The sequence below is a fragment of the Berghia stephanieae genome, chromosome 9 (assembly GCF_034508935.2).
Source record: "Berghia stephanieae isolate SIO BIC M18660-M18661 chromosome 9, UCSD_Bste_1.3, whole genome shotgun sequence".
Lineage (NCBI taxonomy): Eukaryota > Metazoa > Mollusca > Gastropoda > Nudibranchia > Aeolidiidae > Berghia > Berghia stephanieae.
Genome location: NC_088368.1, coordinates 14,286,706 through 14,306,705, shown reverse-complemented (window position 1 = coordinate 14,306,705; position 20,000 = coordinate 14,286,706). Strand labels below are relative to the sequence as shown.

The 20,000-nt window shown below is 38.2% G+C and overlaps 1 protein-coding gene across 1 annotated transcript in view; it reads left to right on the top strand.

Annotated features, from left to right (window-relative positions):
- The window catches only part of LOC144979735 (sushi, von Willebrand factor type A, EGF and pentraxin domain-containing protein 1-like), a 47,709-nt gene that overhangs the window by 10,918 nt on the left and 16,791 nt on the right, over positions 1 to 20,000 (top strand). Inside the window, exons 5-11 of the mRNA XM_078926706.1 lie at positions 3,708 to 3,884; positions 4,454 to 4,538; positions 5,050 to 5,141; positions 10,867 to 11,043; positions 13,424 to 13,508; positions 14,926 to 15,023; positions 19,913 to 20,000. The exon at positions 19,913 to 20,000 is cut by the window's right edge and continues 89 nt beyond it. Coding sequence (XP_078782832.1) covers positions 3,708 to 3,884; positions 4,454 to 4,538; positions 5,050 to 5,141; positions 10,867 to 11,043; positions 13,424 to 13,508; positions 14,926 to 15,023; positions 19,913 to 20,000 — 802 coding nt within the window. The remainder of the gene's footprint in view (positions 1 to 3,707; positions 3,885 to 4,453; positions 4,539 to 5,049; positions 5,142 to 10,866; positions 11,044 to 13,423; positions 13,509 to 14,925; positions 15,024 to 19,912) is intronic.

The following is a 20,000-nucleotide window of genomic DNA, read 5'->3' as shown; positions in this document are numbered from 1 at the left end:
AATAATAGTAAAGAACTGAATGACGTCAACTTCGTTCCATCTATGTTGCGTTATAGATAGTATGCGCTTGGCTAAGAAGCTCATAACATTGCCATCCGGAAGTATAACGGACCAACACACAAAACTGTGTGTATCCATGAACGTTTATAGTCAGGTTAATAGAGTTCAGTGAGCATTACTCATAAACCCGGATGGCAAAAATCAATAACAAAGGCATGAATGACGTCATCTTCGAACTATCTATAGATAGTATGCAGATGACGTCACTCAGGCCTTTGTTATTGTTTTTGCCATCCGCGTTTGTGAGTTGTTCTCACTAAACTGTATTAACCAGACTATAAAAGTTCATGGTTACACAGAGTTTGTGTGTTGGTCCGTTATACTTCCGGATGGCAAAGTTGTGAACTCCTTGGCCAAGCGCATTCTATCTATAGATAGTTTACGCTTGGCTAAGAAGCTCATAACATTGGCATCCGGAAGCATAACGGACCAACACACAAAACTGTGTGTAACCATGAACTTTTATAGTGTGGTTGATACAGTTCAGTGAGAATCACTCACAAGCGCGGATGGCAAAATACAATAACAAAGGCTTGAGTGACGTCATCGTCGTTCAATCTATAATGCAATTTATCAACCACGAATGAAAACAAATCATGAGTTGTATTCATTAGTTCAACCAATGGGATCATTTGTTTCATTGAGCACTACTTACAACATACTCGACAGTGCATGATGTCAAAAGACAAGTACTCGCGTAGCCATCGTTAACATATTATAGCCTGAAACTAGAACCCTCTGGGACTGGCAGTTTGACGTCATTTTTTAGGTTTGTGTAGCATATCGATAGTTCGAAGATGACGTCACTCGGGTCTTTGTTGATGTTTTTTGCCATCCGCGTTTATGAGTAATGTTCACTAAACTGTATTAACCCGACTATAAACGTTCATGGATACACACAGTTTTGTGTGTTGGTCCGTTATACTTCCGGATGGCAATGATATGAGCATCTTAGCCAAGCGCATACTATCTATAGTGAGTTATCGTTAGTAGAGCTCAAGGAAACAAGTCATTTCATTGGTTGAACTATTGAATACAACTCACGATTTGTTTTCTTTTGTGGCAAAAGACTGGCATTTTGACTTCATTTTTTGGTCAGTGTCAGAACTTTATGATGAATTCGGTCGTAGCCATCGTTATGTTTTAGATAGTTCGAAGATGACGTCACTCAGGTCTTTGTTATTGTTTTTTGCCATCCGCGTTTATGAGTAACGTTCACTAAACTGTATTAACCCGACTATAAACGTTCATGGATACACACAGTTTTGTGTGTTGGTCCGTTATACTTCCGGATGGCAATGTTATGAGCTTCTTAGGCAAGCGCATACTATCTATAGCCTGATACTGAAATCCAAAAGGACTGGCAGTTTGATATCATTATTTGGTTTTTGCACCGCCTAGTGAGTTGTCGTTAGAAGAGCTCATGGAAACAAGTTATTTCATTGGTTGAACTATTGAATACAACTCACGATTTGTTTTCTTTTGTGGCAAAAGTCAGGCCATAACTTTTCGAAGACCACGGTGTCAGGCGATAACATTACGATGGCTACGGTCCTGCTGCCAGGCTATAGATAGTATGCAGATGACGTCACTCAGGCCTTTGTCATTGTTTTTGCCATCCGCGTTTGTGAGTTGTTCTCACTAAACTGAATTAACCAGACTATAAACGTTCATGGTTACACAGAGTTTGTGTGGTGGTCCGTTATACTTCCGGATGGCAATGTTGTGAACTCCTTGGCCAAGCGCATTCTATCTATTGCTGTTAGATAGATAAATGAACTTTATTTATCCATTTCTGAAAATTTACATTGGGGATTGCATTGAATAATATGCATTTCTGATAATAAATAAGCAAATAGATAATAAAAGGAAATACAATGATAAAGAAGTAGACCAACAAAAAGCTAAACAAAACTAAACACATCTCGCATACCTCCCAAGTTCTCTCTCTCTCTCTCTCTCTCTCTCTCTCTCTCTCTCTCTCTCTCTCTATCTCTATCTCTCTTTCTTTTTTTCTTCTCTATCTATCTATCTATCTATCTATCTATCTATCTATCTATCTATCTATCTATCTATCTATCTATCTATTATCTATCTATCTATCTATCTTATCTATTATCTATCTATCTATCTATCTATCTATCTATCTATCTATCTATCTATCTATCTATCTATCTATCTATTATTTTTAAAAATATTTACCACAATGTTTGAGACAGTCTACATTAATGTTTCAGGCTTAATTTGCCATCGTCAGGACTGAGTTGTTTTGTTGACTGTTGTTGTTTCTTGAAGTGGTTCCGGTTTAAAGTTAATTAACAAGAATTTCCGCCGATGTGGACACGTTCCGTACATCTTACTTTTCGTGTTGAGTGTGGCTTCATGAGGGTGTTTGATTATAGTATATTTCTCTTCCAGGCATAAGCTACATTGTTTTGATGTTGGTGTGTATCCTGTTGCTTTAGATAAAATTTTCCATGAAATGTTGTGGTCTAATTTGTTGTCTTTTAATTTCCAAATATGTTCGCTGAAACAACAACAGTCAACAAAACAACTCAGTCCTGACGATGGCAAATTAAGCCTGAAACATTAATGTAGACTGTCTCAAACATTGTGGTAAATATTTTAAAAAATAATAATTCGCTCCATTACTACATGTCGAGCACTTTTCGTACCATATTTGTATCAAACACATTCAATATCTATCTATCTATCTATCTATCTATCTATCTATCTATCTATCTATCTATCTATCTATCTATCTATCTATCTATCTATCTGTCTGTCTTCTATCTATCTATCTATCTATCTATCTATCTATCTATCTATCTATCTATCTATCTATCTATCTATCTATCTATCTATATATCTATCTATCTTTTGTTTACTCACTTCTTCACAAACACAAACACACATACACACACAAACACAAACACACACACACAAACACAAACACACATACACACACAAACACAAACACACACACACACAAACACAAACACACATACACACACAAACACACACACACACACAAACACACACACAAACAAACTCTCTTCCACAGAAATCGAGAACTAAAATCTGTCGAAAAAAATAATAAAGAACTGAGTGACGTCAACTTCGTTCCCTTCGTTACGCCAAAATACAAGTTGACAACCACCAAAAAAAAAACCAATTAAAAAACCCCATCAAATCATAATAAGTTGTATTCATTAATTCAACCAATGGGATTCATTGTTTCATTGAGCAATACTTAAACTCGCTCGATAGTGCATGACGTCAAAAGACCAGCCCTTGTGTCAGGCTGTTGATATTATGCGTTTATGTAAAGTACCCACAACATCCGCCAGACTAATAGAATCTACTAACACACAAAACTATAACCTTTAACGTGTATAGTCTGATTTATATAATTTCGTGAGAAATAAACAGAAACAGACCGTATAAAAATACTTATAAAGAGTTGAGTGACGCCAACCTCAATCCTTCTAGAAGTATTTTACCTAAACGCATAGCATCAGTAAATTGACGAAGGCAATTATTGGTTACGATTGCTAAGTATCTTACCTAAATAAACTAAACGATCTCTCTCTCTCTCTCTCTCTCTCTCTCTCTCTCTCTCTCTGTTTCTCTCTCTCTCTGTCTAGGCAGTTGTCGAGTTCCCTATGTCTTCAGTATGAACTTTGAGCCCTACAAACCAAACGACTTCGAGGAGCACGGAAGTATCGCAAATCCAAGTTGTTGCAATGGTCTCGTTCGAAAGGATACGAAAAGCGTTTTTTGTACAAATGGAACATGGACTCATGTGCCAACGTGTGAATCGGGTATGTATATCAAGTATATTTATTTGTGATATCTCCCTCTATCTATCTTTCTAACTATCTCTGTCATTGTGTTTGTGTGTGTATGTGTGTGTGTGTTTTACATGTGTTTGTGTGTGTGTGTGTTTACATGTGTTTGTGTGTGTGTGTGTGTGTGTGTGTATATATATATATATATATGAACAGAAATATACGTTACGTAATGTAATGTCAATGCAAAAGTGTAGTTAACTATAATGATACGAATATATTCAATTGTGACATTATTTGGAAGTATTTAAATGCAATTTAGTATATTATTTTTCGTGGAATTACAATAATGGTAATATAATTGCAAAGGACAATAACTCCATAATAATATTAATGATACACCATAGTACCATAACACTGATTATCATCATCATTATCATCATCATTATTATCATCATCGTCGTCATTGCCATTACCATTTTGTAACAATGATAACATCATCTGACATAAAGCGTCAAGCCATATACCGTAAAAATCCTTTATAGTAGATAGTGGTTTCACAATTTCACAATTACATTTAGTATTTTCTCGTTTCCACACAGAATCAAAATGTAGATGGCCTGGTCCTCTTTGGAATGGTTTGATAGCGGGGGAGAAAACCACTGTCGGATCTGTCTTAACCTTCGTGTGAGTGATAAATTTCATCCTAATATCAAATCGCAAAATAAAGTTATAAAAATTAGGTCTTTGCAGTTATAATACTTATAGATCCAGAGTTTTTTTTTCCTGAATCCTATTTTAGAAAAGGATTGTAACAATTACTTGCTACCATTTTGGCTTTATTTCCGTGTTCGGGTCCCCAATAGAGCACTTGGTAGAACAATCGTTTCACACGGAAAGGGACCGTCATTGATCCCGGGTGCAGTCGAGACTTTTTTATGATCCTTTAAAAATCAGTGCTTTGATCCAAATATTTTATACAGACATACTTGAATATGATGATAATGATGATGGTTTTGCTGCTGCTGCTGCTGCTGATGATGATGATGATGATGGTGACGATGATGATGATGATAGAATTATCATCTTCAGCATCAGCATCTTCAGCATCAGCATCTTCATGTTGATGATAGAAATGATGGCAATGATGGTAATAATGCTAATGACGATTATATATATATATTTTTTTTTTCAATAGATGTCATGCAGATACCACCTTCAAAGGGGAGCACATGTCTAGTTATTGCATGAGAAACAATCAATGGTCATCCCCTCTACCCCAATGTCTAGGTAATTATTTTAAAAAAAAATAATTTACCCAGTTCTTTAGTAGTAGTAGTAGCGTATGGCTACACCTCCAAATTATGTTTGTCGATCCATGATGTCAGGTCATCTCCGGCTTCAAAGATTGTCTCGTACCCCCCTTCCAATTTTGTTACTGGGCATTGCAGGACCAGATGATCGATGGTTTGACGTGCCCCAGTATTTTTATCTTGCATTATAGCAACACATTTCTTCTTTCTCTCTATTAAAATACGGGTCAGATAAATTGTGATGTCTAACCGATTGACGATATGGTGTTAACTTAACACTTAAATTCTTCTTTGTCTTTATTGAGCTTTTATATAGAGCAATATCCACTAAACGTGCTCAAAGCGCTTTACAAGGGGTCCCTGACATGCAGGACGTACAATTTTTTCGGATAGAGACAACGCTGGAAACGGCCACCTGAGTACGCTAAGAGAATGTGAGTAAAGAGCCTTTACCAAGGACTCAACTATGCGCCGCACGAGACTCGAACCCAGGACCTTCCGATCCGAAAGCGAGTGTCATACCACAAGACCACGTAGCCGCACGTGCGGCTTTATCAAATTTCAGTTCAGATAAATAGTGGTATCTGACAGATTGACAACGTGGTTTCATAAATAAATAATGTGTGGTGTTAGATTGCATTCAAATTTATCATTTTGTATTCTTACATTTTCTTAAAAGAATAAGACGTTATCATATGATTTTTAACAAGAAATCGGCGACTTATTGACCTCAAGGTTAAAATACAAATTTGACTCCGTCTTAACTACCTAATGTTGAAGTGATCTAGACAATGATAATTGGATTCAATAGTCTGATGTCACGTTGCCAGCAACGGCGGCCATCTTGGTTCTAAACAAAGAAAATTTATACTTTTTATTCTTCATGCTGGCGAGAACTTTTCATATGTCTTGTGATCGGAATGTATAAAAGCCAAAACATGATCATATTTATAATGTTTTTTTTCTCTCTGGATACGCTTTTATGCTCGTCGGGGAAATATTTCATAAGGGCGTCCGCCATTGTTCCGATAGTTTAGAGCCAGTTACTAAGTTACCATGCGTCATTACGAGGGAAGTGACGTTACGACTGTTGATGCGTATTGAAACTAATAAATAGAGGTGCCAAAATGGGTCAATAAAATGGAGATAACGATAAAGGGAGTAAATCTGACTCATGAATGAATGAACAACATAAAACAAACGTTTCGACCTTTGGCCTTTTTCAAGTAAACACAAAAATTACATAATATATATTTATATTAGATTGTCATAATAATCTAATATAAATATATATGTATTTTGTGTTTACTTGAAAAAGGCCAAAGGCCGAAACAATAACAGAAGACCCAAGTTCAGCCTTCCTTTTGAACGAGCAAAAATGATGTCACTCACCTCTTTGTTATGTTTTTAGACGAGCTGTTGGGTGATTAGTTCTCATTCCAAAGTATCAACCAGACCAAATATTGAACGAATTTTACGTCACTCTGCTCTTTGTTATTGTTTTTTGCCATCCATGCATATGAGTAACTCTCACTAAACTGTATTAACCAGATCACACATAGTTTTGTCTGTTGGTCTATTTCCGGATGGCAATGATGTGATTTTTTTTAGCCAAGTGCACACTATCTATAGATAGTATGCACTTGGCTAAGACATTCACAACATTGCCTTCCGGAAGTATAACGGACCAACACACAAAACTATGTGTAACCACGATCGTCTATAGATAGAATGAAGATGACGTCACTCAAGCCTTTGTTATTGTATTTTACCATCCGCGTTTGTGAGTGATTCTCACTAAAATGTATTACCCCGACTATAAAAGTTCATTTTTACACAATGTTTTGTATTTTGGTCCGTTATACTTCCGGATGGCTATGTTATGAGCTTCTTAGCCAAGCGCATACTATCTATAGTCTGGTTAATACAGTTTAGTGAGAATGACTCATGATCGCGGATGACAAAAAAAAAACAACAAAAAAACAAACACCTGAGTGACGTCATCTTCGAACTCTCTATAAACGTTCAAGGTTTCACATAGATTTGTGGGTTGGTCCCTCTGGCAGATGCTGTGAGCATATTATCAATCGCCTGACACTGACCAAAATAATTTTTTTGCTATGCGTTTAGCTAAAATATTCAAAACACCAGCCAGCGAATTTAAGCATATCAAAACACGATATGTAAACTTTAATGTTTTTAGTCTGATTCGTGTTATTTATTGAAAACTAATCACTGACAGACTGGCGAATATAATATTAAGGAGCAGAGTGACAGCAATTTCGTTCCTTCTGTAATACGTCATAAAAATTTGACAAGCAACAAAGAAAACAAATCATGACTTGTATTCATTAGTTCAACCAATGGGATCATTTGTTTCATTGAGTAATACTCAGATATCACGATATAGATAGTTCGAAGATGACGTCACTCAGGCCTTTGTTATTGTTTTTGCCATCCGCGTTTGTGAGTTGTTCTCACTAAACTGTATTAACCAGACTATAAAAGTTCATGGTTACACAGAGTTTATGTGTTGGTCCGTTATATTTCCGGATGGCAATGTTGTGAACTCCTTGGCCAAGCGCATTCTATCTATATTGCACTAACCAAAACATGAAATAATAAGACAAGCTGGAGTGTAAGGGCTAACCCACACCGGAGACTGACTCCGACGACCCGTCACTGTCGTCCTCTGCCGTCTTCCGGATAAAGATGTCGGGCACGGACAAAATACTAAGAATAAAGAGAAGAGCCGTTAGACCTACCCATACCAAGCTCGAAAAAAACAAAAACGGCAGAGGACGTCGGGTGCTTGGTAGTGCCGCGCTGAAGACCGGTCTAGACCGCGGTCCGACGGTCTTTTAGCTGTGAACCGAAGACCGGTCCCTTAGGGGAAGATCGGCGGCGGTCCTCACTTCTTATCACCTTTCAACTAGTGCGGGGCGGTCCTTGCAAGGACCACGGTCCTACGGTCTCGCGCCATAGCCTACTACTTCCCCAGCGCAGGGTTGCCAGATTATTTTTCAACAAAATGCCAGGGAAGACTCAAAAAATGCCAAAACACTCAAAAAGATGCCAAAGTCTGTTGACTCCCACCCCCACTAAGAAACCTCCTCCCTTTTGATAGAAATTTTACTATCATTTCCTGGTGGCTTGCGTGTTTTCTTTTCTTTTTCTTTTCTTTTTTTTTTTTTTTTGTTTTTTTTTTTTTTTGAATTATACTAAATTTCCTGTTGGGGTAATTATTTACCTACTGACTACTAAGTGGAGTGCTAAACCACTACACCACGGTTGGATTTTAAGAATGAAAAAGAAATGTGAAGATGTTTGTTTTTACGCGTTTAGAAATAATTAAGAAAAGGTGTCATTTGAAGTATAATATACAAGAAAAGAAAATGCCAAATGAAAATGCCAAATGCCAAATGATTTTTCTAATGCCAAACGGTTTTCAAAAATGCCAGATTTTTGGAATCTGGCATTTAAAATGCCAAACTGGCAACCCTGCCCCAGCGATTCGTTGCTTCGGTTGCCTATCTTCCACCAATCACCACCCATCCCACTTAATTAATCGCACCCACCCCCCTTTGCCATACACTAAACGACACAGACGACCATACAGGCAGACGACCACCAACCTCCACTCCGCAAACCGCCCTTACGTGTGTGAGATGGGGGGAACAGGAGGCGCACGACTTGGACGATTCCATTATACGGGTAAATTTCAAAATTTACTACACCATAATGATCGCAATGACAATGATCTATGGTGAAGGCATGACCCCTCTTCTCTAATGGGTTATTGTTTGAAATGTATGTGACTACTAAAGATGTGTGTGTTTGTGTGGTGTGTGTGTGTGTGTGTGTGTGTGTGTCGAACCTAGCAAGTAGCAAATCCGATTTTTTGTTTTCTTTTGTCCATCTCTTGTCACCACTCCTTTCTATCGCAGTGTTGTCATTTAAAATAATACAATAATATTAAAATTTCGTTGGTGTTTTTACTAATCAAATAATATGAGTTTCATTAGTTTTCTTCCTTCCAAAAAACCCAGTTATAACGTCTGAATTTTAAAAAAGTCCAATAGAATATTTGGGGACCCCGATAGCTCAGTTGATAGAGCACTCTCTTTATACGCAAAGGGCCAGAGATCGATCCCGGGTGCAGTCGATTTTTTTCTGAATCCCTGTCTACTCAGCAATGAATGGGTAGCTGAGTTTGTTAGATCTGGCGAAAAGTCACCATCGACCCCTCTTATTACCTCATCCACCCCCTCTTATTATAACTTCACGTCTCTCTCTTACTCTTCAATGTTCGCTGCCCTCTAATGTGTGTGTGTGGGGGGGGGGGGGGGGGGGGGAGGAGTTGCGTGTGTGTATCAACGCCACGAACAACTCGATCAACGCCTTGGGCGATGCCATTATCTCCGTTAATGGGGATAAATTTCAAATTTTATTAAATTATCGAAGTAACAATGAAGTACGGTGAGCAAATAAAGAAGGCATCACCCCTCTTCTCTAATTAGGTTACAATTTGAAATGAGTGTGACTACTCCGTGTGTTTTACTCCTGTAGACCACGGTTTTCATCGTGTAGCGGTCTTTAACGGTTCAAGAATGAACGATCCCATGGTCTCAAAGGTCAACCCGGTTCGAATTTCCAACAGTCTCTCAGGAATGTTCAATGTCGAAAAGGACCGGTCCTAGGACCGGTCCTTGCGGTCTTCATTTCCCAAGGACCGTAGGACCGTGGTCCTTAAGCTTGCCAAGGACCGCCCCGCACTAGTGCTTGGTATGGGTAGGTCTAGCGGCTCTTCTCTTTATTCTTAGTGTTTTGTCCGAGCCGTGCCCGACATCGACGTCTTTTTCCGGAAGACGGCAGAGGACGGCAGTGCCGTGTCGTCGGAGTCGGTCTCCGGTGTGGGTTAGCCCTTAGACCATTGATGCTAAACATTTAGGTAAAATACGTATAACATCCGCCAGCGAATTTTATTGTACCAATACACATAATTGTATGTACCCTTTAACGTGTATAGGCTGATTCTAAAAATAATAACAAAGAGCTGAGTGACATCAACCTCAATCATTCTAGCAGTATTTTACCTAAACGCATAGCATCAGTTACCAAAGGCAATACGTTGTTTGCAATTGGATTCAGTAGTCTGATGTCACACCGCCCGGCAACGGCGGCCATCTTGGTTCTAAACAAAGAAAATCATTACTTTTATTCTTCATGCTGGTTAGACCTTTTCATATGCCTTGTGATCAGAATGTGTAAAATTCAAAACAAATGATCAAATTTATAGATAGTATGCAGATGACGTCACTCAGACCTTTGTTATTGTTTTTGCCATCCGCGTTTCTGAGTTGTTCTCACTTAACTGTATTAACCAGACTGTAAAAGTTCATGGTTACACAGAGTTTGTGTGTTGGTCCGTTATACTTCCGGATGGCAATGTTGTGAACTCCTTGGCCAAGCGCATTCTATCTATATATTTTTTTCTTCTGGATACGCTTTTATGCTCGCCGGGGAAATATTTCATACGGGCGCCCGCCATTGTTCCGATAGTCTAGAGCCAGTGTTACAAAGTTACCATGCGTCATTAGGAAGGAAGTGACGTTACGACTGTTGAAGAGTATTGCCAAGCATTTTACCCAAGCGCATAGCATCAATAACCCAAAAATAATGTCTTTTTTTTCTCTCTCTAGCCAAATGTCGAGTTCCCTCCATCCACTACGGAGAGTATAAAGGTTGGAGTGAACGCGAATTCGTGGAACACGGAACTGTCATAGAACCTACATGTCACAAAGGACTATTTTTAAGTGATAAAAGACCCGTTACTTGTAACAATGGAACTTGGACTCACGAACCACGCTGTATTTCAGGTATGTGGATTGTTTATTCACTAAATTGTATTGATTAGACTAACAAAAATAACACATAACATGAAGATTGTAAATATTTTAGAATCTCTCTTGACCAACATGTACCAGAACATTCTCTATAGAAATGGACGGGAGAAAAAGCATAAGGTACTTTCAGAAGAATGACCCTCCCACACGGATCTGTTCTGGCTCCAACTCTATTTAACACCTATACAAATGACCAGCCTGAATATCAAAATATAAGGAGATTTCTGTATATGACTTGTGCCTGGCAACCCAGCTCAGAGACTTCAAAATCATTGACGACAGACTCCCTGCATCTCCGAATAAACTCACAGAGTACTGCACTGAAAACTCTCTAAAATGCGAACCAAGATAAAACGCTAGTGTATGCTTTCCATCTAAACGACCCCAAAGCAAACTGGAAAATATATATTTCCTGGACTGGAGTGGTACTGAAATATAACACTTTCCCAGTCTATCTTGGTGTTACAATGGATCATACCCTATCCATTTCCCAACATACATAAAAGGTGAAAGCATTAGTATCCTCAAAGAACAACCTACTGTAAAAACTCGCTAACACCAAGTGGGATGCAGCCCCAGAGCCTTGAAGGACAACAGAATTGGCGCTCTGCTCCTCCTCGGCTGAGTATTGCTCTCCTGTTTGGCCAAGATCAAGCCGTGTCAAACATGTTGACCCCGAACTTAACAATAACTGCCGTATAACAACAGGGACACTGAAACCAACACCCTTACCAGCAGTTTATAGGCTTTGATGAATGACACTACAATATATCAGGAAGGACACTGTTCTGGTCTAAGAGAGATAATTATATATTATCTCATCTCTAACGTTATTATTAGTTGTCCTCGACCTTTGGTCACGGCCTTGGTTTGAGTGAATTTTAATGCAGTCTCTGTTCAGTCATGTGAGCGCGACGTTTATGTGGAAATGGAGACGATCTGCTGTTTGTTGTAACATCCAAAAATGTAACGATGCGTTTAAGTGTTTGTAAAGATATCGTCTGGTAGTGTAAGTATCGCTCGAAATAAATTTTTAATTATTTTAAACGTTTAAATAGTTATTCCTTTTGTTTAATTTAATATCATGTCCATATTATCTACTCTATATTCCTTTTTGTGCATCAAGCCGACTCACCTTCTGAATATCTCTATTTCTCTTCTTCTCTCCATCTTGGATCATATTTCCACATTGTGAGCCTTGAGCTTTTTATCTATGGGTCCTTCTCTCTATTGTTTCGGGAAGCATGTGTCTGCTGTCTTATGACATAGCGGTTTCCTTGAACCCTTTTATAGCAACCCGTAACACACACACACAAACACACACACACACACACACACACTAAAATACACCAGATGCCCTCTCTATGACCATACCATAATCTCAATCAAGAGACTAAAACCACGGAGTATTTTAAGTTACCTGAGTCTGAGAGTATTCATCTCGGCTATATAGTCACGTACAGAGTTCATACCAAGAGAGAATGGAACAGACCATCCACGGCAAGACGTAAGAACTCACACGTGGAACAAAACTATCCAGAAGAGGGTGGGTGACACTCAGCGGGCAAGAACTAATGTGGGCAGAACATGTTAAAGTGACGACTTTCGACGGACAGTCAGTGTATGATCGGACATCCAATGCAGTCCATTGAACACATTGTCTTGAATGTAACGAGGGACCGACGTGTACAGACATTGAGTTCAGAACCTGCAGCCAAGATGGATCCAGCACTGGTGTGAAACGATACGATGATGAGGTGTGCATAAAAAGTACACACACACACACACACACACACACACACACACACACTCACAGATATATATATATATATATATGTGTATAAATATATATATATATATATATATATATATATATATAATATATATATATATCTGTGAGTGTGTGTGTGTGTGTGTGTGTGTGTGCGCGCATAGGGATAGGGGAAAGGGATTATGATAACTATGATAATATTGATGATCATTATCATTATCATCATCGTAATCATCATCATCATCATCATCATCATCATCATCATCATCATCATCATCATCATCATCATTATCATCATCATCATCATCATCATCATAATCATCATCATCATCACCATCACCATCATCATCATCATCATCATCATCATCACCATCATCATCATCATCATCATCATCATCATCATCATCATCATCATCACCATCACCATCATCATCATCATAATACTGATATCATATTATTTGCATAACGCTCTTTGCCTGTGAGACAGATAACTTCACATCGTAAACAGTAAAAAAAAAATCCTTGATAGTAGTGGTTATACAATTTGACCATTCTTGTTAGTAATGTCTTGTTTCCACACAGAAATCGACTGTGGATGGCCTGGCCCTCTTTCGAATGGTTGGATACTAGGACATGAAACAACAGTCGGATCTGTCATATATTACAGGTGAATGATAAATTTCATCCTAATATCAAATCACAAAATAAAGAAATAAAAAGTAGGTCTTTGGAGTTATGAAACCCGTGGATCCGGTGTTTTTTTTCTCCTGAATCTTGTAATGGAAAACGTACTGTAAAATTAATAACTTGATAACATTTTGAAAGGATGTTTGAACATCGCCAAGTACTTAAATAATCCATCTAATCCTTCAGTGCCATTAGCCTCATGGAGCCGGAGTGTCTTTATTATGGCAATTGCTTTCTATCCTTTTAATAGGACGCTAGTCTATAGCCAAGTACTTTCCGCCAGTTCTAATAAATCCCGCTATACATTCACTGCGGACAGGGTATGAAAAATAATCTCGACAGCCACCTTGGATCGATCACAGTCTCGTTGATCGAGTAGCGAGTGCTCTACCAACTGAGCTATCGGGACCTCAATTAACCCATCTACCCAACCATTTTTGACGTACTATGAAGAAACGCGTTTCTCAAACATTTTTCCCTAAAAATGTCAATCAATTCCATTGACGCTCTTCTTTCAAAACATTTTCTGGTCAGAATATCAAAACGTGTATTTTTCATTGTATAGGACATGAGTCGTGGGGCGACGTGCTCCTATTTCCAGGTCTGATCACCCAAATTGTTATGGGTTTATGGTTGGAATGAAATTACTCTCAAACCAACACAAATTGTCGTACATTGTAACAGTGTTAAATCAATATCGTAATTGGATTCAATAGTCTGATATCACGTCGCTCAGCAACGGCGGCCATCTTTGTTCTAAACAAAGAAAATCGGTACTTTTTATTCTTCATGCTGGCTTAAACTTTTCATATGTCTTGTGATCAGAATGTGTAAAAGTCAAAACATGATCATATTTATATTGTTTTTTTCCCCTCTGGATACGCTTTTATGCTCGTCGGAGAAATATTTCATAAGGGCGTCCGCCATTGTTCCGATAGTTTAGAGCCAGTTACTAAGTTACCATGCGTCATTACGAGGGAAGTGACGTTACGACTGTTGAAGCCTATTCGGTTAACAGACCTATAATTCTGTACACGTTTAAAGCCTCGAAATTGTTTGCCATTGCCGTGTGTCTTTGTCCTTGTTTGGGAGTCCCGATAGTTCAGTTGGTAGAGCAAATGCATCACATGCAAAAGGAAACGAAATCGATCCCGGGTGCAGTCCAGATTTTTTCTGACCACCCCCCATGATTGGGTAGCTGGGTCTCTTAGACCTGGCTGAAAATACTTTGCGACGCTGATGATGATGATGATGATGATGATGATGATTATGATGATGATGATGATGATGATGATGATGATGATGATGATGATGACGATGATGATGTTGATGATGATGGACGGAGATGTTGTTAATAATAGTAATGAATGTATATTATATCTTTTTTATTTCATTAGATGTCATCATAATAGCATCCCTGACGAATTGGTCGCTGCTGGCAAAGCTGAGTGCCTGGAAAACGGACAATGGTCACACCCTCCACCCACCTGTCTGGGTAATTATTTTAAAAAATTATTTTACCCAGTTCAATAATCCTGTATTATAGCAACCCCTTTCTTCTTTGTTTCTTTTACAATACAGGTCAGGTAAATAGAGCGAGAGATCTGACCGATTTATGACGTGGTGTATTGATACGAAAACAATTCTTTGTGTCTATTAGCATATCATCATCAGCATTGCCTTTTTCACCCTGGGTCAGGGTATAGGCCACAGACAAACAGTTTCCATCCTTCTCTATCCTGAGCTAACTTTTTAAAAAAATCTCATTCCATGTCTTACCTCTGTATCTCAGCTTCTTTAATTCTTCTCCATGTTCCTCGTCGCCTTCCCCTTGATCTTCTGCCCTGAGGGTTCCAGTCCAATACTTTCTTTGTTGTCGGTCAGATAAATAGTGGTATGTGACGGATTCATGATGTTGTGTTATAACACCCCTAGCCTTCTTTGTCTCTATTAAAATACAGGTCAGATGGATAGTGATGTCTAACTGATGTATGATGTGGTATTATAACATCCCTTTCTTATTCGTATCTATTAAAATACAGGTCAGATGGATAGTGATGTCTAACTGATGTATGATGTGGTATTATAACATCCCTTTCTTATTCGTATCTATTAAAATACGGTTCAGGTAAATATATATATAATAAGGCGTCGCCGTCCTCATGGCGCTTGCCGTGAACTGTTTTTGTTCAAGTGGATCTAACGATTTGTGTAGAGATGGTTCTCCATTTCTCTCTGTCCTGTGCCAGTAGTTTTAGTTGAGAGAGGTCTTTGTTGGTATGGAGGTGTCTTGGCAGAGATGGTTCTTGATTTTGCTGGGTGCTGGCTGTTTGGTTAGGTTCAGGTAAATAGTGATTTCTAACTAATCTATGATTTGGTGTTAAAACACCCTCTTTCTTCATTGTGTCGATTAAGTACGGCTCGGATAAATAGTCACATTTAACCAATTGATAATGTGGTGTTAAAACACCCCTTTTTCTTTGTCTTTACTAAAACAGAGGTCGGATAAATAGTCAAATGTAACCAATTATTTATTGATAATGTGGTGCTATAATAACCCCTTTCTTCTCAGAGGTCAGATAAATAGTCATATGTAACCAATTATTTATTGATAATGTTGTGCTATAACAACCTCTTTCTTCTCAGAGGTCAGATAAATAGTCATATGTAACCAATTATTTATTGATAATGTGGTGCTAAAATAACCTCTTTCTTCTCAGAGGTCAGATAAATAGTCATATGTAACCAATTATTTATTGATAATGTTGTGCTATAACAACCTCTTTCTTCTCAGAGGTCAGATAAATAGTCATATGTAACCAATTATTTATTGATAATGTGGTGCTATAATAACCCAATTCTTCTCAGAGGTCAGATAAATGGTCATATGTAACCAATTATTTATTGATAATGTGGTGCTATAACAACCCAATTCTTCTTTGTCTTTATCAAATCAGACGTCAGATAAATAGTGATATGTAACCAATAGATAATGTGGTGTAATAACACACCAATTATTCTTTGGAGATAAAGATAAAGGGAGTAAATCTGACTCATTAATGAACAACACAAAAAAACGACGTTTCGGCCTTTGGTCTTTTTCAAGTTAGCACAAAATACATATAGTTATATATTTATATTTAGATTATTATGACCAATTATTATTTTTCTTATTACGAATATTTTCGTGTATATTGTTATGACATGCTAAATATAAATATGTATGTATTTTGTGCTAACTTGAAAAAGGCCAAAGGCCGAAACGTCGTTTGTTTTGTGTTGTTCATTCATGAGTCAGATTTACTCCCTTTATCTTTATCTCCATTTTATTGACTCATTTAGGCACCTCATTTAGGCACTCTATCTATTAATTCTTCTTTGCTTCCATCAAAATAAAAGGAACAAGATTCGTATTAAGGATTCATAAGGTCCAGTAAAATCTAAGATTGTATGCAAAGATTGGTGACAATACATAAGACGGTTGAGAGACAGACACATGTTGAAATGTTTGATCAAGTGTTTTGAAACGACTGTAGAGGAAATAACATTGACGTCCTTCAGCTCTATGATATTGTTTTTAGCCAGCGAATTTTATTAACTGTTCTAATCAAATTGTACCATCGGTAAAGTTTTAAGGTGACCCTTAGTTTTCTGACGTTTTATCATTCTGGCGGATTTTACGAGTTTTATCAACTATGTGGTCTTGTGGTATGACACGCGCTTTCGGATCGGAAGGTCCTGGGTTCGAGCCTCGCTCGGCGCATAGTTGAGTCCTTGAAAAAGGCTCTTCACTCACATTCTCTCAGGTATAAAATGAGTACCTGGCCGTTAACAGCGTTGTCTTTGTCGGAAAAAAATTGTAATATCGCCTAACAGGTGTCATGTCTCGTTCTACATGCTACGTGTTGCTGTTAGTCTCGGACCCTTATAAAGCGCTTTGAGGACGTTTAATGGATATTACGCTATATAAAAGCTAAATTTTTAAAAACTTAACACCTAGCAGCAATAGGAGTAACGAACATGACGTCACTCAGCTCTTTGTAATAGGATTCAATAGTTTGCTATCAGGTCCGCCCAGCAAGGAGCAGCTTGGTTCTAAACAAAGAAAATCGGTACTTTTTATTCTTCATGCTGGCTAGAACTTTTTCACATGTCATGTGATCAGAATGTATAAAATCAAAACATGATCAGATTTATAATGTTTTTCTCCTCTGGAGAAACACGGTGGTGTAATGAAGAAGTTCAAAAACCAATAAAGATTAAGAAGGAAGCAAGGAAGAACATGGAAACAGACAGGGAAGTTATGAAAGTAGATGAATATAAACAGTCAAAGAGAGAGGCAAAAAGAGACATTGCAAAAGCAGAGTCCGAGGCATTCACATATATGAATGAGCAATTAGAAAATAAAGAAGGCCGAAGAAATATTTTCAGAATAGCGAAACAGGGATATGCATAGGAGAGATATACAACATATTATTAAGGTGAAAAAAGATGAGAATGGAAGAGTGATGGGCAAAGATGAAAAGATTCGAGCTAGATGGAAAACGAACTACAAACACCTCATGAATGAAGAGAATGACAGAGAGAGGAGAAGTGCAGTTATACAACCTAAAGAGAAGATAGTAGATGAGATAAGCAAGAACGAGGTGTGGGTTGCAGTGCACAAGCTGAAAAGGGGGAAAGCAGTAGGACCCGACGAGATACCAGCAGAAGTCTGGAAATCTCTTGGAGATAAAGGGTCAAATTTCCTAGTGCGGTTATTCAATGATATCTTACAGACAGAAAAAAATACCAGAATAATAGACAAAAATGACGCTTGTCCCCATATACAAAAAAAGGAAGATGTTCAAGAATGTGGCAACTATAGGGGCACCAAGTTAATGAAGATTTGGGGAAGAGTAATCGATAAGACGATTAGAAAAGATGTAGCCAAAGGTGAAGAACAGTTTGGAATTGTTGCTGGGAAAAGCACACCGGATAATATATTTGCTCTAAAAGTGACCACAGAGAGGTGTAGAGAAAAGCAAAGGGAATTACATTGTCTGATCATTGACCTGGGCAAAGCATATAGTAGGGTACCAAGAGAAGGAATGTCGTACTGTCTTCGAGCAAAAGTGCTAACAGATAAATATATCAAAGTTATCCTAGACTTGTACGTAGGAAACAAGACAGTGGTAGGGACAGCTGTTGGCTCAACTGAGCCATTTAATGTAGAGGTATGATTACACCAAGGATCTGCTCTAAGCCCACTGCAGTTTGCAATAGTAATGGATGTTCTCATAGATCCCATTCCGCTTGAACAGTGGAACGTGCCGATGATGTAGCACTTTTGAATGATGCAAAAGCTGAGACGGAAAGGAGCTGGAGGGCTAGGGACGGGTGCTAGAAAGGAGGTGATTAAGGGTAAGCAAATCGAAGACAAAGTCGGGCAACAGAGAGCATGATAACCAATATAGATAGGAAAAAAAGGATGTACCAGAGACAAACTAATTCAAATACTTAGGACAACTGTACAAGGATATGGGAGCAGTGAGATGGAGGTTAAGAAGAGAATATAGGCAGGCTGGAATAAATTGGAGTAAGGTAACTGGAGTTATGTGTGACAAACGAATTGCCGCAAAACTTAAGGGAAAAATATATACATCTACTGTAATACCAGCTTGTTGAATAGACGAGACAGCAGCTACCGAGTACAACACACAAACAAGATAAAGAAACTGAAGTTGCAGAAATGATGATGTTGAGATGGTCACTTGACTGGACAATAAAAGATAACGTAAGAAATGAGCGAATTCGATGTTTGACTGAAGTGAAGAATGTATAAATTTAGATGAGAGAAGATAGTTTCAAATGGTTCAGGCATGTTAAGAGACGAAAGAGGGAGTGCGTGGGAAGGAAAGTATTGAATATACAATTAGCGGGAAAGAGGAAAAGGGGACGCCTAAAAACTAAAGGGCTGGATACGGTAAAGGACGATATGAAAGAACTGGGCCTGGAGGAAAATGATACTATGGATCAAGATGCATGGAGATGTGCCATTCATTCTGAAAACCTTACAATATGCGGGATAAGCTGAAAGAAGAAGAAGAAGAAGAAGACGATGATGATAATGATGATGAAAAAGAAGAGGAAGAAGTGAGAATTAAACACTAGCAGACCATCTAAAATAATTACAAAGAGCTGAGTCACGTCAATCTCAATCCTTCTAGAAGTATTTTACGTAAACGCATAACATCAATAACTTGACGAAAGCAATTGTTGGTTGCGATTGCTAAATATCTTATCTAAACGCATAGCATCAATAAACTAAAAGAGATTCTCTCTCTCTCTCTCTCTCTCTCTCTCTCTCTCTCTCTCTCTCTCTCTCTCTCTCTCTCTGTCTAGGTCATTGTCGAGTTCCCTCCATCTGGTTTGCGAACTTGGGAGGTTTTAGGGAAAACGCTGACATGGAACACGGAACTGTCATAAATCC